General features: G+C 43.1%; 1 protein-coding gene across 4 annotated transcripts in view; it reads right to left on the bottom strand.

The window, feature by feature from the left end:
* The window catches only part of zfyve26 (zinc finger, FYVE domain containing 26), a 34,332-nt gene that overhangs the window by 6,852 nt on the left and 1,507 nt on the right, over nt 1-25,973 (bottom strand). Inside the window, exons 1-34 of one of the 4 annotated variants that reach the window (XM_083791484.1) lie at nt 25,875-25,973; nt 24,741-25,020; nt 24,201-24,276; nt 23,604-23,690; nt 23,134-23,277; nt 22,274-22,622; nt 21,313-21,437; nt 20,213-20,377; nt 19,645-19,733; nt 19,352-19,503; nt 18,817-19,026; nt 17,572-18,192; nt 16,149-16,316; nt 14,809-14,963; nt 14,099-14,342; nt 12,981-13,244; nt 12,215-12,340; nt 11,847-12,017; nt 11,066-11,302; nt 10,396-10,501; nt 9,368-10,245; nt 8,622-8,821; nt 7,418-7,522; nt 6,892-7,014; nt 6,381-6,557; nt 4,214-4,469; nt 3,747-3,845; nt 3,376-3,551; nt 2,897-3,033; nt 2,591-2,619; nt 1,861-1,997; nt 1,131-1,351; nt 453-600; nt 121-330 (exon numbers count right to left, since the gene is read on the bottom strand). The exon at nt 25,875-25,973 is cut by the window's right edge and continues 21 nt beyond it. In XM_083791484.1, coding sequence (XP_083647610.1) covers nt 121-330; nt 453-600; nt 1,131-1,351; nt 1,861-1,997; nt 2,591-2,619; nt 2,897-3,033; nt 3,376-3,551; nt 3,747-3,845; nt 4,214-4,469; nt 6,381-6,557; nt 6,892-7,014; nt 7,418-7,522; nt 8,622-8,821; nt 9,368-10,245; nt 10,396-10,501; nt 11,066-11,302; nt 11,847-12,017; nt 12,215-12,340; nt 12,981-13,244; nt 14,099-14,342; nt 14,809-14,963; nt 16,149-16,316; nt 17,572-18,192; nt 18,817-19,026; nt 19,352-19,503; nt 19,645-19,733; nt 20,213-20,377; nt 21,313-21,437; nt 22,274-22,622; nt 23,134-23,277; nt 23,604-23,690; nt 24,201-24,276; nt 24,741-24,931 — 6,576 coding nt within the window. In that variant the 5' untranslated portion in view covers nt 24,932-25,020; nt 25,875-25,973. Of the gene's footprint in view, nt 1-120; nt 331-452; nt 601-1,130; nt 1,352-1,860; nt 1,998-2,590; nt 2,620-2,896; nt 3,034-3,375; nt 3,552-3,746; nt 3,846-4,213; nt 4,470-6,380; nt 6,558-6,891; nt 7,015-7,417; nt 7,523-8,621; nt 8,822-9,367; nt 10,246-10,395; nt 10,502-11,065; nt 11,303-11,846; nt 12,018-12,214; nt 12,341-12,980; nt 13,245-14,098; nt 14,343-14,808; nt 14,964-16,148; nt 16,317-17,571; nt 18,193-18,816; nt 19,027-19,351; nt 19,504-19,644; nt 19,734-20,212; nt 20,378-21,312; nt 21,438-22,273; nt 22,623-23,133; nt 23,278-23,603; nt 23,691-24,200; nt 24,277-24,740; nt 25,021-25,173; nt 25,286-25,874 lie in introns of those variants that run through there. The other 3 variants (XM_083791487.1, XM_083791486.1, XM_083791485.1) reach the window with 3 other exon arrangements.

Below are 25,973 nucleotides of genomic sequence, written 5' to 3'. Positions count from 1 at the left end.
CTCGCCCAGCAGTCTGCCACCAACGAGGCGGATGCGTGCACGCTTCTGGCCCTCAAGCTTCGTACTGGTTATAGACGGCTTGGCCTATGGCCGCACCGCAAAAATGTGAGCTTCTCCTACCGCGGCTGGTGTCAGTCGAACTGTCGACTCCAAGTGCTGGATTATCTCCTGCAGAAGACAGGGGCCCAGGTTGAGCTGGTTGCGGTCCACTGGGGCCTTCAGACAACGGGCAAACTTCTCCCGTGCCGCCGACAGGTTCCCCGCCTTGAGAGAGGCCGTGCCCCATGCGTGCCACACACCGCCGGGGTCCAGTCCACTCTTCGTGGATACCTGTAGTAATCAAATCCAATGAGACTGGCATGTGAGAAACTAAATCTACCAGACCCCAAGGGTGGGGGAAATAAAGCTCACTGTGTCCAACAAAACACAGGCACTGCTGAGTGCCTCCTCACCTCCACAGCCAGCTGGTAGTGCTCTGCCTCCAGTAGCTGGTTACGCAGGCGAGTGACGGCAGTTGGCTCCAAAATGTCATCCAGAGACGGGATGTACTTGTAATTGGCAGTCACCAGAATCTTAAGGACATCTACTGTGCTGATATAGCTGTCATGAACAGAGGACATTGACGAGAGACATTGACAAGACAGAGAGAAGCAACGGATTGTGTGTTATGAGAAAGAGAGAGACCAAGCATTATATATAATATAGCATTTAGATTGAATGACAAACATTGTCATGTATCTGCAAATTATTTTATTAACCGCTTTCCAAACCATCTTTATTGCCATGTGGGGGTCCCCACAGGGTCACCAGAACCCCCAGGAACTTGCCCAGGGGGCCGGGCCAGTTACGGGGGACCTTAGGGGGTCGCTCTACTGTACTGTACTGTACTGTCACACCCAAAATCATCATATACACAATTAATATGTGTGTGTGTGTGTGTGTGTGTGTGTGTGTTAGGCTGCGCAACAGTGACACTTGGTTGTGAAAACCAACCAAACCCAATTTTCATGCTCGGACAGACCCAGCCAGGGACGGACACAGCCAGCCAGCCAGCCAGCCACCCAAGGACACACATAGCTCCGTAAAAAACAAACGTTACCAATTAATTCATGTCATTTCATTCGTTTCACCTGTCACAGAGGGCAAGATCCTGGCTGCGGCCGACCTTGACAAACATTAGCTTGGCGCTGAAGATCAGCTGCCTCATGATGTCAGTGAGGAGACAGGCGTCGACCTCTGGGTTGTTCAGCTTACGAGACAGGGAGCGGCAGTGGTTGATAAGCTGGTGACCACAGGCCGTCTGGTCACTGTGCAGGGTCAAGATGGTCACACAGAGGTGGGCACTGGGAGCCTTCCAGGTGGATCAAAGAACACATGCATTATGTGAATGGGTTAAGTGAATTGGTACGTGCCAGATTGTACGTCCTACTATCCTACACAGTACATGGGCACAATGACCATGGTGGACCCTCTTGTAAACAAGTGTAATGCTTAATTGGGTCGTCCACTCACAGTTAACAGTCTTTGTATTGAGTTTGTGCTTGAAATGTACTGTAATTCTGCAAACTGTTAATAAATAAATCAATGAATGAAGTTCTACAGAAAGCGGACATATACAAGAGATATACTGTTTTCACTGAGTATTTTATACTGAGTGAGACATGACGTAGCTCTGGACCAGATACTAGAGCTATGAACCGTGTGTCATGACTCATGAGCCACGGCTTGGCTCACCCACACAGTATACATTAGCAGTACAGACTACTAGAGTACAGTACTCTTACAGTATGACCAACATATTTAAACTATCTATAATATATAGTAACTGGATCCCCTTTTGTATCTACTGTACATCCAGACCTGTTCGTAGTAGAACTCGCTCCGCAGCAGATGGTTGTCTTCAGGGTTTGTGCTGAGTCGTATCCGTCTGTGGACCACCTCGGGCAGATACAACATTCCATCTGACACACCGTCTGTAGCCATGGGGCTCCCAGCCACTATACAGAGAGCAGAGGGTGAGCACTTTTCTCAACAGAGTGACAGCAGAGCGTTACAGATGTGAAAGGAAATAAATATGAGAAAAGGTCAGAAGTGAACAAAACAGGATTACTTAAAAGTAACCCACTCTTCCCTACTCTGTCAAAAGATGTAGCATTTTCGCATGACATGGATGGAGGGTGCTGTGGCATGCTGTTACACTTTAACCACATGACATGAACCCTTGTGTCCCTATTCTGGGCATGTCATATTAGGCGAACATTCAGCCAAAATAGCTGGTCCACAAGTTCACAATGTGAGCGAGGACATTTACTGAAAAGGGAAAAACGTAGGGGGCCAAGTACAGACGCCTGAGGGACGCTGGTCCACAAAGTACTATAAGGTTTCAGTGGATAATGGGAGAAAATATAAGGAAATGATCTGAGTGATCTCCAACAAATGATTGAATGCCAATGTTCCCATTTAAAATGGCCACATCCGTCTGTTAGTGATCAATTACATACAACTGGAACATCTCTCCGTAACCACTATACAGCAGAATGTTCTGTGCATTTGTAGAATTTAAAGAAGAAACTCTTCAAATGATATCTACCTTCTGCTTCCTCCAGTTCATCATCCACACTGCAAGCAAAAACAAACAATCATTCAATTAATGTTTATCAAATCATCAACATGGATAGAACATGCAGTGCACACATGAAAGAATGATACACACACACACACACACACACACACACACACACACACACACACAGTAGTTGTTCTCAAACGTTTATCTATTTATGTCCCGAGTTGTTCTGTAAAGCCCTCAGTCGGACAAACCTATTGTATTTTTTATGAATACACTTCATGAATAAATGAGTAGGCTAGTGAGTTGGACATAGCTACAAGGTCTTACTCAGGGTGGAAGTACACATAACACTGGTCACACACTCTGGCGTCGTCCTCAGGGCATCCCTCAACGCACATCTTCTTCTCAGAGCAGGCATGACACACCAGGCGGCCACATCTACGACAATGGTGCCTTCTGTTAAACTACAGGATGACAAGGGGGGAATGGACAGTCAGACTTCACAGTGGAAACTTTTAAAGCATTACATAATTTAGTGAATATTTATTTTTATATTTCTTCCCCTATGGCCGTTTTGTTGATTTCTTGAGGCTATAGCTGAAGTTTTTTTCTTCTTCCCTATAATGATTATTTCCAGATCGTCATTATTGTCAATAATAAATAAAATAAAACGGGGATGCATCAAGTTATTAACCACTGTACACTTCAGTTTACCAAGGGTATGTACATGTGTGTGTATATATATATATATATATAAATGACACATTGCTATGCACTGGAGCCACTCATGGTTTCTGCCTTCTCACCATGGTGAACCGTTCACGCAGGCAGACCATGCAGACGTGTTGCTGGGTGTCTGGAATCCAGTCCTTGCGGTCAGGAGGTTTTTCCGGAGGCTGGAACTGAATAGACAGGCGCCCCCTTCTGCTCACAGAGCCTCTTCCATTGCTGCTGGTGGATGTGGTGTGTATGGGTGTGCTGCCTAGAAGTGGACATTTACAGATAACTGCGATAAATATATTATATAATTAGTTTACATCAAATGGTTTTAAATCTAATTCAGAGGGCAACACATCCCATACATCCTAGTATACATTCTGGGGGAACACCTGGTACAGTATATTGATACTGTGTATTTACAGTATGTGTTTATGCGCGGTAGTACGTGCCATCTCACCTGTGGAGGATGTTGGAGACTCCACTCGGCTGGGTGAGGGGGAAAAGCTGCCCTGAGCAGGACATTGCAACAAGGCATCTTGCAGGCTGATGACAGAGTCTGGGGTGTCAAGACAATTGTGCAATTACTAGACCAGTGAGTCTCAACCCTTTTAATCTCAAGGACCCCCAGTTAGTATGCATTAGGCTACGGCACCCCATTTGAAACCTTTTTTTATTTTTTATCTCTGGTACAAAGTATTATACACTCTCAGAGTTACAGACCAATAGGGATTCATTTGGTTCTTAGCTAGCAATCATTTAGCTTGGGACCTCTACGTTGGGAACCAGCAAATTAAGACAAAATATATATACAAAAGAGATAATGCATGCATGCACATTCAATCTCTTCACCTAACCAAACTGATCGTGTAAGTTGTAAGAAATAAGAGAAGGATCTGTGCGTGCATGTCTACATTTTCAACTGACCAGACCGAGACATTTCTCTTGGGGCGTAGTGGCCTTGCAGGTCGATGGCCTTGCAGGCATAGTTCTCCAGCAGCTTGTCGATGTCCTCCGTGCCAAAGCCGGCCTCCTGGCCAACCAGGAGGCTCCGCAGGGTTCCCACTGCCACGTCCAACCAGTCCACCTTTAGGTTCATCAGCAGCTGTTCCAGCATCAGCAGCGGCTCAGAGAGCAGAGGGAAGTAGTCCTGCCTGGCGGCCATGGGCAGAGTGAGCAGCACCTACACGTACAGTACACAGCCACGCATAACACATTTTACATCCTGGGGACTTCACCAGTTAGTGTACTGGTTACCAAACGGGTCAAAATTATATAATGTATTATTATTAGGGGACTAAACGCGTATACAAGTTGCAGTTCTGGCTTAAACGTGAAGTCGTTTCTTACAAAACTCTGCAATATGGTAGAGGGTTATGTCAAATGGCCAAGAAACGAAAATCACAACCATTGGCCAAAGGGTGGCGCTACAGCCAAATCCACAGAGGGGTGCCCTGGGCGCAGCCATTACTGAGGTGTATCATTAAGCTGATTAGCTACACCTGTCCTACAGGGCACTGCTCCATGGATTCTCCAAATGCAAACATTGAACAGGCATAGCTGATGAAAAAACTGTTAACTTCTCCTCCCTGGAGGGTTATAAAAACCCATTCACTTTTCTCAACTCAATTGGAAGTTTCTCTACACTGTTCCACAAGAATGTATGACTAATTTCAAAACTATTTAAGATCTGGAAATTTCCACCATATCTCTGTTTCACCAAATATTATACTAGGTCAGCCATGCAGCGGAGTGTGGATCAAACCAATGAGACCCTTCATTACTTGGAAGGAGATAGGGCCCGCACACCATTCTTTAGGCAAAGGAATACTTTATTGAGGACAACGTTTCGATCTCAGTGGATCTTTGTCAGGTCAGTATAAACCTTAGGCCATGAGCCAAGATGAGTAATGCAACTGAATGGAATTCATGGTGCTTGTGGTACACTCAGTGGCTGTAATTGGTGAATCTTCTCATTGTCAAAACTCAAACAATATTATTTTATTTATGTAAAGATTACAAGTTTGATGGTAGAATGACATTCGGTTAAATTTAAGCCATATAATATTCTATGATATTTGATTTCTGATACATAATGCATCTATAGAGAAACATTTGGCAATTCATATCTATGTGTGGTACTCACTGTTGTTTTTCCTCCTAATTCGTTATTCTACAATGCATACATAAGTGGATGAATGATTTTTTTATGACACTTTCTTGGAATGTTTGGGTCATGCTGTAGGCTATCAGTTTCACAATCCCTCATGAGATTATGCGTCACAGAAACATGTGATAATGAGCAGTGATAAAGGCTTGGTAACGGAAAGAGCTCCAAATTACATACCAGTGGTGTTGTTAAAAGTACAGTGTGTACTGATCATAGACTGTAAAAAATATGGACAAAGCGTTCCCCGGGTCTAACATGGACGTAAAATGAAGCCTGTAATTCTATGGTAATTCCTGATGTAAATCGCCATATTTCTAGATCCGTTTTGGCCCAGCTGGCCATTGGCTGGCTCCGTTTTGGCCCAGCTGGCCATTGGCTGGCCCAGACAACGAGGCGGGACTTCCCCCCTTCTTCTCCGTTGGTTTTTATTTTGACTCGAGTGGGAGGGGAATCCCGATCATAGACTGTAACGGTAGCCACGCCCCTCAGAACATATGCGACTTTATGGTCATTTTTTTAATTAATGGGACCATAATTTTCCAAAAAGAATATTATGACATTAGAAATGAGACTTTAAACTAGTGACTGGAAGCAGAAAGTATTCATGACCATGTTTATTAAGGTAATACAGTCTAGGTGAAGTTGGGCCCAAATACATGGACTTCTATGGGGCTATGGGTTTTTCTGGGTCCAATGACAGCGCCACAACAGGCCATTATATGAATCGCGATTTCCTTATAGGCTTCACAAAATATCTGTCTGACTGCCCCCCTGGTACTGATATGCCTTTGTTGTGTCTACCTAACTAACCAAGCAGTTACCTTTAAGGAGTTAATTTAACTCTTAAGTGTACAAAACAACATAGATATGGTTGTTTGCATTTGTAGCACGGGACAAAAAAACATGGACTCTAGCATTTCTTACCTTAGAGCCCAGATGGAGGGCGTGAATGTGACGCCGTCGGGCCGGTGACACCTGGCTCTGGAAATGCAGAGTGAGGTAATCAGCCAGGAAGTGACAGGCAGCCAATCCGGGTCGGCGGTCCAGAGCACGTTCGCAAACCGCCAAGCCCACTGCGGTGTCTGAGAGGCCCTCAAGCAACTAGACAAGGACAGAAAAAATAAGTTTTTTAAAGTTTCAGTTAGAATGCTAGATGTCTTTTCAACTACACCTCTATCAATAACATTTGCAATTGCCTCCTCACAAACCTTTTCTATTTTAGATTAACCGCATAAACCCCGGTCCCTATTTGGCCATTTCATAACAGGCGAACATTCGGCTGAAATAGCATATCCACTGTACAAGCTCACAACGTGTCCGATTGTGGGCTTGTATATCTACAAATGTGGGTGTAGAGACAAAGGAGCAAAGTATATAGGGTTTCAGTAAGTGTTTAAGAAACAGCATTAGTTGACCAATATGCTCTGGTGCAGACCTGGTAGGCCTCCTCCGCCTGTCCTTTCTCCAGCAGGTGAAGCAGGTGTTCTGTCTGCAGCTGCAGTGTCAGATGTTCAGAGACAGGGTACAGCTCCACCCACTGGCCACAGAGTGCAAACTCCTGAAATAAACACCAGGCTCAATCATGAAATAGATAATGCATAGACAGGAAAAGTAAAGCTTTATCTCATCAAATGGTGGTCCGTGGCTCAAATGCAGAATAAATATGAAAATGGTTGAAAACCACTGCCTTAAAGCAATAGCAATGTGCTTTATCTATAAGCATTTACATCAAAACATAAACAGAATAGTCGTAAAGTACAAGGCCACTATGGATAATAAGTAATGTCAGCTATGTGGTAAAAATGTGACTACTGTATGAAAACTTGTAAGTCTAAATGATCATATTGTGCATAATAGTGTACTTCTGTTCTTGATATGATAACAATGTTCTCAGAATGACCCCTCTAGGCAATGTGTGAGAGTGTGACATAAAATTCATGGAATGTCATTCCACCACCTACTCGTGCCTCCAGGATGATAGAAAACACAGATTCAGAGTTTCTCTTAGACTCAGTCCTCAGCTCCTGCCATGTTACCCAGGGCAATGGCATCTGTAGACTCAACATCTTGGGGAGGGAAAGAACACGAGAAACCGGAATGTCACAACTGACGTTTCCCATTACATAATATTTCAACAGTTGGTTTGAACTTTGAAAGATTGCACAAGTAAAGAATATGGAGAGCAAGTAAAAATGTCTGGAGGATTTTTCCCTTTGCTTAATCACAGCCAAACACCCAGAAACTACAGTATATGAGGGATAAGGATTAGAGAACTGACAAGACGTTTTCTTTTTTATTAATTTAGTTTTTATCGTTACTGTTTTAACGCGTGCGTGTGTGTGTGTGTGTGTGTGTGTGTGTGTGTGTGTGTGTGTCCGTCATCGCTTCCCTTATCCCCTGTTGTCTCATCACATCTCATCTCATCTGTCATCACACTATCAGCTGGTCACTCTGATAATAAGTTCGTCAACAACCTGCTCCAACAGAAACGTCACTAATCTGTACTCAATCTCTGGTACAAACATCGACACCTACACATACCACTAGATCAGCAGATTATATACAGTGTTTTTAAACCCCCTAAATAGGCTACTGTAGCCAAGCTGTTCAGTTGGCAGAGGGTCTTTCCCAGCATGCTTCAGGGTGCGCCATTTATTTTCTCTTTGTTATGGAGAATGTTGGGGGGATTCATTATGTTTGTGTTATGTTGCTTTATGTTATAATGATTATGTTATGTGTGATTAATGGTTATGATTATGAACCATGGGTTATGCGGTTAGGGGGAAATGATCCCCTTACACTTATATACTTCACTATGACTGACCTTAGCTGGAGCAAATTGTGTGTGAGTCACAAATCGACATTGGGAATCGACAACCCACCGGTCATTGCAATACGATTGCAGTGACCAATCAATCTTTATGAACCTACACTACATCAAAGCCTTGGATTCAATGGTGTAGAGTGTAGACAACAAGAGGCCTACATAATTTACAAATATAAAATATTGCCTATAAACAGACTCTACACTTATACAGGGTTTTTCATGCTAGGCTCAGGGTTCTGGTTAATTTGATTTTACTTATTGTAAATAAGAATGTGTTCTTACCAATCTGCCTGATTAAATAAATCCTATTGTCTAATTTTAGTATGAAATTGAATTACCCAGCGATAGATTTCAAGTTCTTTCTTCCTTAGCTCCAGATGGGTTCTCAGTGAGGTCTCTGTGTTGAGGTCATTGAGACAGAACTCCAGCAGCTCCAGACAGGACAGCAGAGGCCAGCGCTCCAGGGCCTGGAGGGCAACACGCGCGCGCAGGCTGGGCTCATGCACTCGAAACAGCTGTGCTATACCTTCATCTCCCTCTGAACATAGTTAATTAGACAGAACACAACAATCAATTATAAAAAAAAATGAGCTTCATGATGCTCAGGCAGACTTTATTAGCCTCTTATTAAACTATTATTACTAGTCAGTCTTGTGTTCTTGTTAGTCGTTTTACCTATAAACATATTAAAAGGATATGGTTATTTATGCCTTTACCATTTATTTCATTTTAATATTGCTATTAGAATGACTGTTCAAATACAATACTAATGCAGCTGGTGCAACATTAAATCCAAGCGTAAAAAAATCACACCTGTGAGGGTGCTTTTATCATCGTACATCATCATGACGTAACATGTCTATTTGCTTAGACACTGACGTAAAATTGTCCATTCATTGTCAATGGGAATTTAATGTAGGATGAAAATAGCCGATCTGCTTGTCCACATATAAATTACATTGTCAACGACACGTTTCTTGGTCTATCTGAACTGAAGCTAAATTGTGGACAAACAATTCCATGAACTTCCATGAACTGCCTTGGTGGTCAAAACATGTTTACCAGGGGAGAGGTCCTCACTCACCTTCCAGAGCAGCGCAGGCCAGCAGGCGGTCTCTCAGCGCCCTCTCCTGGCTGCAGCCTTGTCCAAACAGCTCCAGCAGACTCAGGGCTCTGCCCAGGTCCTTACTGGCCAGGGCCTCCTGGAAGGCCTGGGCAGCCACTGCCTGGGCCATGTCTCCCTGGGGCCCGGAGAGCAGGAGACTGACCACGGGTCTCCCGCAGAGCGCCGAGCCTAGACCAGCGGAGCCCTCCTCCCTTGCGTTCCCCAGGGTCCCAAGAATGGGCTCAGACACGTTCTGCAGGTACGCCCGGAGAATAGGGAACTCCTTCAGCAGGCCGTCTGCTTCTCGAGCGATCTGCTCTGCATCTAGCGTTGCCTCTTTACGTCCACTACGGAAATAGCCTGACCAGCCTGAGGACTGTGCCCGGGCGCTTTCTCCTTTACAGGCGCTCAGGCACGCCAGCAGAGCCACCAACGGGCAGCGAGACTTTAAGAAAGACAAGGCTGACGAGGTGAGGAGGAAAGATGAGGAGGGTGAAGAGTTGGAGGAAGAAGCAGATGAAACAGAAGAAGTAGATGTAACAGAAGGCGGAGAGGTGGAGAGGCTGAGGGATGTTGCCGAGATCTCCTCCGCAGAGGCCTCAGACTCAGAGCTGGATTCATGTGAATGGTCTGCCATGCCCACTTTGCGCAGTGTTGGCATGTGTTCCTGGGCATGCTGTTGTAGCAGGGCAGACATGCTGGCCACACAGAAAACACCTTCTCCCTCAGTGCCCTGTGTAGTGTCCTTGACAGGGTCTGGACATGAGGACCACACGGGCAGAACCTCACAGCAACGCTGGATGATCACCTGCTGAATGCTCAGATGCAGCCCCTCCTGCTGCAGCAGGGACAGAAGCCTGGAGAAATGGCAGGGGAGGAAGGGAGGGGGGGGAATAACAAATCTGGTATCATGTCTACAGTGTAGCTTTGTGTGAGCTCCGTGCTGAGCGCATCATGAGTAAGCCAGTGTGCATACCTATCAGGAGACACCTGTCTGTCAAACATACCTATCAGGAGACACCTGTCTGTCAAACAGCAGGTGAGAAAGTAGTTGAGATGGAGTCTGAAGCAGCACAAGTAGTGGGTTCCCCAACTTCACTTCAGTAGCCTGGTCTGAGAGGGACACCAAAAACAAACTTGGGTATAAAGACAGACTGTGTTGTCTTAATGAAGCCCCTTTTCCCCCTCTGTTCATTACAAATTATCACCATTCATACTAGATTATTGCAGGATATACTGTAGCTATACAGTGACTACATACTCTAAAGGAGAAAGAAACAAGACTGGGAGTCTAAAAGACCCACTAGCAGCACCTAAACAAGGTTGTGCTACTCCTTACACCCAAGCAGATATAAGTATTTTTGAACCATAGCTATCTTTAGAGCCCTGCAAAACTAAATTATTATTATTATTTATAATGATTTGATTTTGAGATATGGTGTGTGCAACTGCACATTTTGGCCAAAAGATGGTTCTAGAGTAAATGCCATGGAGTCACAGTGACCAAAATCTGTAGGGTCATCCTAGAAAATGGCTTGGATCATAATGAATGAATGAATGAATGACTGACTGACTGACTGACTGATTGACTCAACATTCCTTATGGGATTATTCAGACGAACACAGTATTATTTTATGTATACATCTCTATACAACTCTGATCGAAAGTATATATACCTTCTGAACCAAGGCTGCGTACGAGCACAGATGCTAGCGTGTTCACATAGTCCAAAAAGCTGCGCATGTAGTCAGGCCTGGCGAGGCTTCCATCAGGCTCGAATGGACAGAGTTGGTCCAGCGACCGAAGAAGCTGCTTCATGCTGGAGCGTACGGGGTGGGCATCCAGCTCAGACTGCTTCAGACTGGCCTGCTCTACCAAGGCCACCAGCAGAGAGCTGCCCGACAGATGGCCCTCTGTCACAAGACACAACACAGACAGACTTTCAGAAACAACATATTCAGTATCACTGAAAGTGTACAATTTGTACAAATATAACCAAATGGACCCATAACTGTACACTCTCAGAGTAACAAGTGGATAAATGAACACTGAGGATTTTACTGTTTATTCCTACTAAGGAACTTGAACCTGGATTCCCCTGTGTTATAAGCATCTAAACCCAAATAAAAGCAAACAGTGAAAGTTGATAATTTTGGGATAGATGTAATGTATTGTGCTGAACGGTGCCGTTTTCTCTCCGACATTCTGAGGTAAATTTGGAGAACCAAACTTACAAAAAATCTTTGTAAGAGTGAAAATAGCCGACCTACAAACTCACAACATGACATGCTGTGAGCTTGTAGATTTTTTTGAAAAGTTCGGAAAATCGTTTGAAACGTCTTTGAAGTTTATGTTTTGCAGGAAAAGGAAATGAAAAACTAGGATAATTACTCGTGACTAAAAGAGCGAATAAAAGACTCAAGTCATGACCCTAAATTTGTGAAACACTGCGTTGACCTGTGTTATCTGTGGCAGTGCTGAGGGTTTGCAGGGTGTGTTCCAGGCGTTGAGAGAGACTGAGACGCGAGGAGATGCCCTCTTCACTCAGGGTTGGGTGACAACACAGCAACACTTCCTGTATAGAGCATCCAAATGGACTGCAAATCATATGGTCCTCTCCAACCGCTTCTATGGAAACAGAGAGGGTCAGTTATTCATTTACAACTACCCTAGTTTCTCTTGACAATCAGTTTTTGAATGCTGCTTGTAAACCTCTTATGTCATAGTAGGAACATGTGTATTAGTTGCATACATAACAAAGACACACAAACCAACTTTAAGCAACTAACATTTAAGACGATGCATCATTGTGCCTTTGTATTCACCTGTCTTGACAGATCCCTTGTTACTGGCTGTGTGGTTCAGAATCTTGCTGATTTGCTGCAGAACCATTGGGAACCCACAGATCCCCTCAGAATCAGCATGGGGCACCTTGGGCTCAACCCTCAGTCCTGAAAAACATCATTATTGATGAATCAGGACTTTTTTGTGATATCCTTTTAGCCTAAATGCCTGACTGTACCCAGTGATATGTACGATTCTGACTATAGTAAAGTATCTATCAATAACAAAAAACATTTAGATTCATATAAAATAATATACTATAGATTTTGCCTGCATATAGGTTGTTAATGTTGCCCCTACTTTCAGCAGTTGTCAAAGCTTCCCGTTGGTTTGAAACAAATTGAGAGGTGATACTAGTAGACACCTTTATGAACACGATTTGTGAAGAAAGCTATTTATTTTGCAGATTGGTCACAAATTTGGCTAACGTTGCCTAACTAAGTGGAGACTGAGAGAGAGTGCAAGGATTCCGCAAATCACTTTCTCTTACAATGTTGAAAAATACATTGAAAATAAGAATATTTCACTTTATAATTGAAGGAAAATACACCCTATACACACTATTCTGCACTGGCCTACGCACCTGTGGATACGGCTGATTTCTAGGTGTGCGAAAGCTTTTTTAAATCCTTTGACAGGTCCTAAATAGAAAACCTAAAGATCTGAGGCAAATTTTCAAAAATCCCAGAGAAGACCCAAAAATCACTGCGAGCCACTTGTGAATCCATACGACCCCTGGATACACACCCCGTGCTTCCAGGCTGCTATTGAGCCTGCGCTCTGCCGTGTCAAGCAGCTGCCTGGAGGTCTTCCAAAGCTGGCAGTGGCAGCAGGCCAGGTCGAATGCAGCCATGGCTGTCGGGCTGAGCTCCTTCAGCAGGGTGTACAGGAGGCCAGAGGGGTCTGAACCACAGCGGCTCAACCAGTAGCCTTCTTCCAGTGAGGGTATGGGGTGGCCTGGTGTGCTGAGGAGCCTGTCTGCTATGTCTGAGATGGAGTAGAAGGCCATGCCTATAGAAGGATACAGTACAACAAGACCATATGAGTTCTACAGGACACCTACTGTAGCAAGAATTACATCAAAACAAATATACAGTATATAGACCCACTTACAGAAAGCCAACAGTAAGAAATCTATGGAGTCTGGGGTTTGAATGGATTTCATCTAATCAGAATCTAAAAGTGAATATGCATATTGAATCTGAATCCTTTTCGAATCCCATATCAACATTTTGGGGATAAATTGTTCATCGGCAGCGAGTGAGGAAAACTATTAATCTATGCATCTATGTGCACTGTGCAGCTTGCTTTTAGAACAGAAATTCGATCAAAGTTAAAATGCAGAGCAGACTTCAGATTTGGGGTGAAAAGATTCAATAAGAGATTCGTTTGATTGATTGATTGAAAATTGTATTCAAGGGAAGTACAGGTCAATACAAATCTGCTAACAGGATAAAACCTGAAAAAGCACTAAGACTTGTTTACATAAGGGTCCTCCATTTTCAATTCATCAAAACATTTAAAGGCAAATATACACTATTACACTTCTATGCAAAAAACGAAATCATCATATATACACAGTTAGAAAAAAGGAGAATGTGTACAGTATAGAAATAAGGTGTGGGGGCTTTTCCTTTTTTACGAGGGCCATAGTTTCGAATTGCAGCCGCTCGCAAGTGCTTTTTGAGAGCGGTTTTAAGGGGTCTAGGGATTCACATTTCTTAACAGCTGTTGGTAGGGAGTTTCACATTTTCGTGGCATAGTCAAGAGAGTTTATTGAATCTTAAAAGAGGACTTGGCTATTGAACCCGCAACCACTAGTGTCATGAGATCTCTGGCAGGATGGTGAGTAAAACAGGTCATACCGGCTGCAGCTGCACTTCCAATGGCCTGCAGTGTAGAACGTCCACTGCTGCCCAGCCTGCTGCGTCCTGAAGCTGAAGCCACTGTGGACCCCAGGCCCTCTGAAGAGGATGAGGAATTAGACACAGACTTAGACTCCATCTTCTGCTCAACCCGTTCCAGCTCCGTTAGGACCTCCTTGTAGCACTCCATGAACACCAGTTCCCCGCCGCACGCAGACACCTCCAGACCGAACACCAGAGACACCTGGTAGATAGGAAGCAAGGAGATACTAAGAAGCTGAGCTTGTCAACAGGGCTGAGGGCACAACATAAGAGTGCTCCTCCTGGGCTGGTTTTAAACTTTACAAGTTGTTCTCTTTGAAACGAATACAACAAATACAGTACACGCCTACTTCTTCCACTCAAGCACACCCATGCTCATGAGAGAGTGCAAGCGTGAGATTGGCATGAAAGAAATTAATTACGGGCACGGCACAAATTTCCACTGTACCAGCGCACTTTTTTTCAAGTTCCCTGACTTGATCATCTGACATAATGTAGCATTTCCTGATGGGATACATACCACCGATCTGACATACACAACATTAGATTATGTTTTACAACATAATACCTACAGTATCAATACAAATGTGCATTCCACATGCTATGCAAGAACACACACACACACACACACAGGCAAGCAGACAAGATGGCACACCAACACTCCTTACCTGATGTGCCTCCATGAAGTTTCCCCGTCGGATGCAGGACATGAGCAGTGACTCTGGAGGGGACAGCATGGCCGGGACGAGCCAAATGTGTGGATTGCCACATGGACACGTCTCCCTTTCCTCACTCCGCCCAGCTCCAGCACCTCCACTACCATCTGGGGGTCAGCAGACAAACATTTAGTGACTTAACCATCCTTTCCTCACTCCGCCCAGCTCCAGCACCTCCACTACCATCTGGGGGTCAGCAGACAAACATTTATCCACAAATGACTTTAACCAGGGCTTAAAGCCAAACAAAATCCCAAGACTGAAATTATTTTTTTGCAAATCTGCACTGATCTCATTAAATGACCCCTATGAAATCCTCAGGACTGAAATCCTTCCCCAGGACTGAGAACTTTAAGCCCTGTTAACCACAGAAACCATAGCGTCATACCAGTCAAAACACCTAATAAATCTCCTTTAACCCGGTCGATGGCAAATTTTGCACACACACTCCCTAAATGCCGACGATGAACCTCTGCCCAGAACGGCCTGTTATAGCGCCACCAGGAGGCCGACTTTTGTAAAACACATTTTTGGATATTACTCCTCCAGATTCTGTCCAAAAATCCCGCAAATTGTTACACAGTATCTCTATAGTCATGTGTTCAAGACGGATCTGTCCGATATTTCATATTCCTTCCTAATTGGCCAACATTGGCTTTCAAAGTTTGCAGGATTGGCCCGTTTTGAACAAAAAGCCTCAAATCATGAATGCAACATGCAATTTATGTGAAATCTTTCACAGACTTTCCTACTAGGCTGAGGAATATATCCCACCCTTTTCACATTGGCCTGTTATAGCGCCACCAGGAGGCCACCACCTGACCTGCCCTGGTGGAGACCTGTGCCCCTCGCACTTTATCTAGTTTTAAATGGATTTAATTGCTTTTCTTGGATTTCACCATCTTGTCTAAAAATTTTACTTAAAAAAAAAATGTACATGTACATTCAGTGTGCATGCATGTGCGTTTGTGTACGTATTAGACCTTCAAATTAGATCTGGGTCACTAACAAATTGAAATTATTTCAGTTGCCTTGACAACGACTGATCTGTATTATAAAACTATTTGTATAACACATTTCATGATATAAAATGCACTCAAGTGCTTTTTCAGAGCAATAAAGAAAGAAGAAAAGCAAAGGCATAAAACATTAAAATAATAGCAGTGAATAAGGCAATACAGTGAGGACATGAATAACAAGGATTTTAACTGAGGCTCAACAACTACAGAACCTTTTGCGTCATTGAATGTTTGCCCAATTTGTAGTTTGATCTAGAGACATTTCTGCGTCACCTGAGGCACTGGTGCTAACTTCTCCGTTGTGTCTCTCTGTGGAGCCTTGTTTCTGTGGAGCATGTCTCCCAGCTCTCTTCCTTCTCCTCAGGCTGGCGTGACTGGCGCTCTGCCCCAGAGGGGGAAAAGGTTGGCTGAAGGATGAGGTCTGAAGAGGCCTCTCTGGATCTGAGGATGTGGATAAATTGAGTTATTATCAGCAAGACTTGAGTGAGAGGGAACATGCTTGTTGATTGCTGAAGAACATACTACAGCTAAACAGAAGATGAAATTCAACACTACAACAACAACTAGGGGAGCAGGGGTGATTAGTTGCGGAAAGAAAGTCGAGGTGGGATTTGAGGGTGGCATGGCTAAGCGTGGCAACTGAGAATTGAGAAATATTTTCCACTCCATTTTTTTGATAGCTCTCAAGATTACATTTGTTAAAATTCATGATTACATCTATATTTATTATGTGACTGTCGAATACTGAATTTGTATTGGTCAGTCAAGCCAGTCTATAGCCTGAAATTTCTTTAATATTTCTTTCATATTTTGGGGGCTTTTAACCCATTCTGAACGGGCACCCATTTTGGTGTCAGCATCATGTTATGCTTTAGCTATTTAAAAATAGCAGATCTACAAGCTCATATCGCGCCACCGAGTGGCGCGATACGAGCTTGTAGGTCTGCTATTTTTGAAAAATCGAAGAACGACTGACATTTTTTAGAATCTGATCTCAGGTCAGAATGGGTTCATCAGACCAGTGTGTGTCCGGCGGAAACCTCGTATGAATCTGATCTCAGGTCAGAATGGGTTAAGAGTGACAGGAAACAGGGAGTGAAATGCAGCAACAGCCGTTGGGCTGGAGAATCGAACACACAACTCAGTCAGGCTGCTGTAGAGCCATGTGGTAAGCGCCTTAACTACTAGATTAACTACTAGATTTTCTGATTGCAGACTGCGGTTCTCAATAATAATGTTTTGTATCAGTTCACATTGCTATGGAAGCAGAATTTCAAAATATAGATTTCTTTCACAAGTTGCCATGTACTAAGTGGGATAATGTTGAGTGAGACAGTCTTTTGCAAATAAACCACAAATGAAAGAGCTTTGCATCCGCCACACTGTGTATTATCCTTTGCCCAGCCCTAATTGACCCATCAATAAAAGAGTACAGTGAGGCCCAGGCCGTGGCGTAACGGTCTGGGCACCTGACTGGTAATCCAGTCGCAGTGTGCCGCGGGTTCGACTCCCGAGCCCGACACGGCCTTTACTGCATGTCATCCCCCATCTCTCTCCCGTTTCCTGTCAGCCTACTGTCTGTCCCTTCAAAAATCAATAAAAGGCGTAAGCCGCAAAAAAAATATCTTAAAAAAAAAAAAAAAAAAAAAAGAGTACAGTGAATCTATATTCTATACCATAAATTATTGACTCTCACCATTTCCATCACTATCCTGATTGCTGGTGATGATCTGCAGCCTCCAGTGAGCCTCGGCGGTGCGTTTGGTCAGCCTCTGCAGACGAGCCCCAAACGTCTCTGCTGTTACAGAACATCCCAGACTCTCCGCCACCTCTGCCTCGCCTGCCAGCGCTCGCCCTTCATCCTGTCCCTCCTGCTGCCCCACCACGCACACTCCCTCCAGCCCTTCCTTCAGCAGCTTCAGAAACCCTTTCATGGCAGCCACGTCCACCAGAAACCCCCTGCAGCCCCACGTCAGGTGGCCTAGGTCCAGGTAGCCGTGTTCAGCTGCTACCGAGAATGTCCCAGGCTGCCGCTGCCGTCGTGGCCGCTGCTCCCTCCCGTCGTCCCCGATTCCATCCTGTGTGGGTTTACTTCCGGATTCCACCGGATTCCAGGTTTCCGACGTGCCTTCTGTATGCGCAGTGCAGCCCGTGTTCGTGTTCCCTTCCCTCTGGTTCTGCTGAGGGATGAAGTCGGAGTCTGACAGGAAGAGGAGGGAGAAGATGTTCTCCAGGAGTTCCAGGCGGAACATGGCGGGAACCGCCTCCAGGTAGAGCTGGCACTCTGTCAGGAAGTGCTGAAACAGTGGATGGTAACCTGGGAGAAAACAATCAAATAGTGAAAACTAGTATAGAGCAGAGTAGTACAATTAAACCAGCTTGCAATGAGGAAAAACATATTGAAACAGATCTTTTACAAAAAGTTTAGATAATATACTGTACTAGTAAAGAGATTTGTTTTAATTTATTTATAACACTTATATTTAATAAAGTAACTATTAAAAGAAGCCAAATGTACACCTCAATGTTTTGTGACAGGTGCGTAAGACAACTAGGAAGGTCCAAATGTTCAGAAAAGGATCTTTTTAAATAAAGTAACCAAAAGATAAACTAGAAAATGTGCTCAGTATATTGCATACCTATTCCATGGAAACAGCTTGTCCATAAAGTGTTGCAGTCTAATGCAACAAAGGGTCAATTCCATATTTTTAAAATAAAGCAAGATGATTTAAAATACTAAGGTGTGTTGAATTTATTAATTTACTATGGGCTGTCTAGCATAATTATCTGAAGCATAAACAACCAGAAATGGCCGTGGCCCAAGTGGTTGACCGGGAGCCAAGTCCACAAGGTCCCCTTCCGAGAGGTAGACCACCTTTTGTTTTAAACTGACACCAAGCCCCATGAAACTATCTTGAAATGTGGTAAAGAGCATCCATACGTTCTGAAGCAGATGACAAGGTCTGGCTTCGGTCCCCTTCTGGTTCAGAGGGTTGCTGCTGCTGCATAGCCTCACATTCAGTGCAGTTGGAGTATTGGTGTGCATTCACGCAGAGGGCGTAGAGGGCATATTTCATGGCACAGAAACCTTGAAACAGAACCACGTTCCTCTGTACGGCTGGGCTGGGGGTACTGATGGACTCTGTGGACTCTGACAGATCCAGGTTAATGTACATGGAGGTTTTATTGTTTGCTTGAAATGCTACCAGAGAGAAACATGAAAATGATGAATGATTCTCAGTTCTCACTGATTACCAGACAGACATCAAATAAAGTTGGTCACGTTGGTTGCAGCCAGGTATAAATGGATAATCAGAAATATTTTCCAACTTTTACAATAAACATACAACAATTTGTCTCTGTGACGTTGGTAAATAATTACGTGTGCACAATCACAATTGTTCCATGCAACAGAACAGAGTGTGGTAGATAACATAATGGACACAGACCATACAGCAGATATGGCAGACCCTCACCTGTTCCTGATGGTTTTGGCAGTTGTTGCAGTAGATCAAGGACCCTGGGCTCCTCAAACTGAGCCAGAGGGGTTAGGGAATGCAGAATGTACAGAGCAGAGTGATTGTCTAGAGTGTGAAGCTGTGTCAGCAACGCCTCCATGGAAATCTCTCTGAAAGGAGACATACAGTATAATGAAACAAGACATGGATGGGAGACATAAATCAAGATTTATGCTGCACGAAGCCGTACACACACACATCCAGTCCAAATGACGTCAAAATTCAAAAAGGAAAAAAAGAGAACAGCTTACGGATTATTGTTTTTACACCACTCAAGTATTCCAAGCTGAGAGGACAAAACATTGGCAAATTCCAGCAGAACTGAGTCATTAGCCGGCGCCTGAGAAGAGGGCAAGAAGGACAATGTTATTAAGCTCTGAATTGATTTCTCCTATGTACTGTAGTTTAGTCTCCAGTTGGAAAATTATGCTGGGTTAATGTGAGTCATGTACAGTTTGTACAGTCATGTACCTTTTCCGTTACTGCACCTCATGCCATATTCTATTACTTCTACTGTATGTAATGTAGCCTATACTTGAAATATACAGTGATTTTCAATCTGATTATCAAAGGCTTGGTGGCACCTTATAAAATTAAAAATGTGAATGCTAAATATACAGTAGGACTTCTCTCTTAGATCATTCCACAGTACATATACTTACTGTATTATTTAGACATCACAGAAAACTACAATCATTTGCTAAAGTAAATATTAATTTGAGACTGTTTGCACTTTGGTCACAATAAACTAGAACATTTTCATTTTACCATCAAATGACGAGTAAAGGTGAAATAGAAAATTCTATAGGATGCCCTGACCTGCTCATGGTGAAGGATGTTTAGCAGGGTCTGAGCTGAGCTAAGGCTGCGACACTGAGTCCAACCCAGCAGCAGCAGAAGGCGACACAGTGGCTGGAACTCCAATCTCAGCATGTCTTTTAACCTGGAAAACTCCTCACGTTTTATCAAGTCCAGTCCAGTCACCTGGAAAGAGAAGAAAACCTGCTTCAAGGGGAATTCTGCTAGAAATTGAAAGGTTGAAATATTTTGAAGTTTTGAGGTTGTTATGAGAAGACATTAGATAGAGCTTTGATATAAACAGCAAAAGAGATTTGTTGGGGTTGGGTTTCATTTTTGGACATGCAACACACATCATGAGTTTCATAACAATGAGATTCAAACCTGTGACATCCAAAATAGGTCGGTAGTGTACACAGGACATGCATAATGACTTGTTGAGCCACCATGATGATGATACCCTTTATCTGTGGGGTTATTCTATGTTGTTTAAAAGGATAAATGTCCGCACACTGCTTTGCTCCTCAGTGTTTATTTAAAACAATGACTGATTCCAGGGTTCACAACGTTTTGTGAACCCTGACGACGTTTCATCAGACCTGATGAATGCCAATTGTGGCCAATCGTCATTTTTATGTCCAGGACCAGCAAGGAACGGGATGTACGGATTGTGCGCAACCCACTAGCTTTGTACTTATTCTATGTTGTGACATGATGTGATGATTGTGATCAATATTGATGTGATAAAATCTAAATTGCACTGGTTGACAGGAAGTTATACGAGTTCCTGTGACTAAAGTTAGCATCCAGAATTGGGGAAGAACATTTACTCGTTTCCTATAGAAAATGCAAATGCAACACGAACATGAATATTTTATTTATAATTTATACTATAATACTTGTTTTTACACAATGTAAGACCGTTCAGTGTTCTTACACTTAAATGTATGATTATATAAACATTAACTCAAATTCATATGGAAAAATCACACCCAATGTGAAGTACTGTAAGTGGTGACTTTGAAGAGTTTATTTCATTGAGATATTTATGAACGAGAGGAACAATGTATTTTTAAGTGACGCTGCAGTCCTATTTGTAAATGTAAAGTGAAAATACTTACCACGACCTGTTCAAGGAAGTGCTTCCCACTGCTAAGGCACTCAAAATAGATGGTCTTCCAAGCGGAAGGACGATCACTGTGGCAACACAAGCTGAGCACTAGGTTCTCTGCTTCAGGAAGGACCACTAAGGATGGGTTGGGAATACATAAGCAATAGGAAAGAGATTATGGCATGTAGAGAAGCATCAACATAATGCAATTTAGCTCAAAATGAGATTTGGAAGATCTTTTGTGTTGGTAAAAACTAAAACAAAAAAAACATTTTGTATTCAACGTCATTAAAAAGAAAACTCATAAAAGTCATAATCAAGTGACAGAACACTGTCGCTGTCACATGAAAGATTACCAAGTAAATGCAGCCCACAGAAGCAGAAGTGGTCTTCACTGACAGCAACACTGTCAGATAAGTTACTTCCTTCACCTCTTTAGGCAAAAAAACTAACCCAATCTAAAGTAACATTGTTGTGAAACTACAGACTCAGACCACATCAGCTCAAAATGCAACACACAAAAAGGAACTTAATTTCATGAAATAGAGCCTCTGTTTTCCGCTTGATCATTAACACTGGTTTATTTACCACAAATAACAGCCCATAACATTTGATTAGGCAGGGTTGCCTGAAGTGCAACGGCCCTGGAGCTGTTTTGAGGTCAGCATTTTCTCAAAGGCACCTGAACAGTGATGGCAAGAACTGTGGGTATAATCCTTCAGACAACATGCAGCTGGAAGACACCCTCCCATTAGTGCCAGTGATTGAACAAACCGACAACCTTCGTTGCAGAACCTCTATATAGCATCACATTAATGACAGATGCACTAGGAATTTAACACTTCAATTCCCTCTGAATTAGCATCTAGTAAATATCAACTGCAGCCTGAATTTTAAATGAAATTAGAAAAGAATTGCATATAATTGCATAGGTCACAGGGGGAAACAAAGACTGCAAATGCTGATCAAACCTTGGGTTTCAGGTGTGCTTTTCAGAAAATGGTCTCTCTGAAGCCGCAGAGCGGTGGAGCAGTACTGCGAGACCAGAGAGCTGCACTGAGGGCGCAGCAAGGCGCTCAGCACCCTCTCCTCCTTCAGAGGGCCATCTCTGGTTGCCCATAGCACCTCACACAATGTCTCAAAATGTCCCCCGCTTCTCTCAGTGCTCCATGGCATCACAGACAACACAGTGCATATCTCCTCCACCCACTCCTCCACCTTGTCAGGGTCCCTCTCTGGCTTTCCGACTTTCTCCAGCAGGTATTGGATGAACGTGTGCTGGAGGGTCTGGTCCCCTGTGCTGCCTCCCAACGTGTGACCCTGCAGAAAAACGACAAGATAATGCGGTAATAAGGTGTAAGAGCCATTTATTTTCTATGCATTTCATTTCTATAATTGACGTCACGGTCAAGGTGTTGGCCTTGTCTAGTCTATATGAGGAAGTGGGTTACAAGGCACAGGTGTTACTGAAGTGAAAGAGGCAAACAGTTTGTTGACTGTTTTGTGAAAACAAAGGCTGTCGATTTACATTTTACACTGACTATTACGTTGTTTAACCTGCTGAAGTGACGGTAAATAAAGACCCTTTCATTTAAAACGAAGTCAACGTTTGGACATCAGTTTTTTGTTTTTATTATACACGTCTAGTTCTAGTTCTCGGTTTCAGTAACCAGCCAGTGGTGTCAAGTTCAGGACTGACACTACAGGCTTGACTTGGCTTTAGCTCACTATCAGCCCCCAACATGAACAGTGTGTACAGCCTGTAAGTGCAACATAATACTATAGGTAGTAGATCTGTAGAATACGGTATGTTCATCAAATCATTCACTACCTGTAAGAACTGTGTCAGTGCATAAGCTAGTCTGGGCTTCTTCCTCTCCAGTAAGTTCTGGAGGCAAGACTCAACGCAAGCATCTGTTGTCCTGGATGCTCCTTTTTGCTCACACTGGATGTCCAAGAAGGCCTGATGCAGCTCCTGGTGGAAGAGAATGTTTGCTTTTATTATACTCGGACCTGTCATAGAATAGAATTAAACAGAGCCATTCTGAGGTTATATAATATGATAATAATTAACAATAATAACCTTATGATCCAATAAACCCTTTTCTTCACTATAAAACCATTGCCTGAACATTTTGTTTTTCGGTGTGGTTGCCTTTACCACTTACACCTGAATGTATACAAGCTGTCGCACAATTTTCCCCTATAATCATCCAAAATCTGGATGCAAGGTTTGAATGTGGTTATTGTAACATCTGCAGGTGATGTGATAATGATAACAGACCAGAACATTAAGCTAACCTTGAGAACAGCCTCTGGAACTTTCTCCTCACCCAACTCTTCCAGGAGCAGCATGAACTCAAGCTCTCGCTGGACCACAGGAGAAACCTACAGGATAACATCACAATCCAGTTCTTATGAATGGGCAGGTGATACCAGTGGGGACAGTGGTCCAGTGATCAAGCAGTAATGTAATTAGTATGGTAACTTCATTTGTATTAGTAGTTTTTGGTGCAGAGCATTAAGGCACAGTGCTACACATACAATGGGCAGTAGTCTGTACTCTTATCACTCCACATGGGAACGAGAAGACATTAAGATCTCCCTACCAAGGAAATAGAGGGGAAGGATATTATGCAATGTTGTGCTGGTGAAAAGTGTGATCTGTCTTTAGTGTCCTGGAGACATCTTTTATCTCCATGAAGTTCTATGTGCATTTGACCTAGTTACTTGTGAAGCATTGTAACCTGTATTCTACAAATGGTGCCATAAAAACAAAGATTGGTTTAACACATGTTCATGTGGGGAACAATGCTCATATTCAAGGATGGCATAATGGAGGAACATGGCCAGGACACAAATATAGTTAATATACAATTTATAATTTCATAAATGTACCTGCTCATTTGTCAATTTCTCCAGGACTTGAAGCCAAAACCAGGCCAGTTTGTGAGGACTGCCCACAGACTCCCATCTATCAAATTACCAATCACAGATATAGTAACTAAAATGACCACAGTAATTGCTAATTGCAATGTTATAATTATGTCTATCCTCATCTTTGACCTTGAAGACAAAACATAATAAACACATTTTAAATCAATACATACACCAGCATGTAATCACAAAACCATGACATCAGATCAGGTATATTTATATTCACAACTCAATTGAATATTAAAAAGTCACACCTGTGTGAAGTGAGGGGCGCTGTTATCATCGTACATCATCATAATGTAAAATAGACACTATGTCTATTTGCTCAGACACTATGACATAACATTTTCCATTCATTGTCAATGGGAATTTAATGTTTATGTACAGTAGAACAAAGTTTGTGAACATACACTAAAATCTGGATATAGGAGGGGCTAGCACCCCTCAAAAAAGGACAAACAGCGTATGTCCTCCTCGTCTTACCATCAAGCAGTTACTCACTTAAGAATGTAGGGATGGGACACAATGGCTTTGACAATGTCCCGTAGCTTTGCAGAGAGCCCTCCGGTTGAGCTGGCCAGCTGTGGCACACAGGCACTGGCCAGCTCCCACTCTCCATGCTGCAAGCAGCGTGTGAAGTACCCAAACAGCTCCTGGAGGGATGCCTCAGCCTCACATCCTACAGGACGCATGGCCACACTATCGTGACACTCCTGTGTTCACAGTAGCGTTATACCCTTTACTGCTGGGTAGTGACAGAGTGCTCTTGAACTTCCCTCGTCTGTAAAGAAAGAATAGCCGCTTCCAAACTCAAACACATATAATTGCTGCACAGAATTTATAGACAGAAAGATTGCCAATGCCACGCCAACTGTGGCTTTTTATGACACAAAGTCTTGACAGAGACAAAGAGGATAATACAAGCTATCCTTACAGGTGCAATATTGTTCAGTTTATCATTGTTTACCATCAGTTAGGACTTTTCCATTTCATGAATGGGCTGCGTCAATGGAAGGTACTGCAACTTGGGTGCAGATGGGCATTTACAGCATTTAAGTAACAATAACCTATTATGTCCTCACAGACTGCTCAGTGTTTAACTCTGAGTTACAATTGGATGACACAGGATTGTATTGTGCTTCCTCAGTCCAGTTGGTACACTAAATAATATATTTTGCACAGGTGCAGGGTAAATTGGCATTCTCGTCTATAGAGAAAATGTTAGGACAAAATCTTGAAAAGAAATTACAATATTATCCAAAACATTTCAAGTTATGTATCGGCATAAACCCCAAAATACCAAATTACTTTAGCAGACAAGCCATGCTTAGTTTACTTTGGAGATTGGAGAACTTAAGAATGACTTGAAACGTAAATGAACCTTACTTTTATTAGTAGTCTCTCTCAGTGAAGCAAAAAACTATTTATCTTTGGCTCTAATGAGGTAAATACATGTCATATATATTCCATCCTTTCCTAAAGTGCATACACTAAAGTACATACAGATCTGACAGCTAGCATTGCTTCAGTACTTTGCTATTGTTAGCCAGACTAGAAGACATGACATAAACACGCTAGATAGAGTGGAAGATCGACGTACATGAGATTTAAGCCATATTCAACAACGTTACTTACTCATTTCCATGGATAGTTATTTATTTCTGACTCTATTTGCACATTCTCCAATCTCCTCCTCTTGTGCCAGCTTTCTCTTGATCTGTTATGCTAGGCGGC

This window comes from Protomyctophum parallelum (genome assembly GCF_964188405.1).
Source record: "Protomyctophum parallelum genome assembly, chromosome: 20".
In the NCBI taxonomy this organism is placed as follows: domain Eukaryota; kingdom Metazoa; phylum Chordata; class Actinopteri; order Myctophiformes; family Myctophidae; genus Protomyctophum; species Protomyctophum parallelum.
This window is presented reverse-complemented; position numbering and strand designations above follow the sequence as displayed.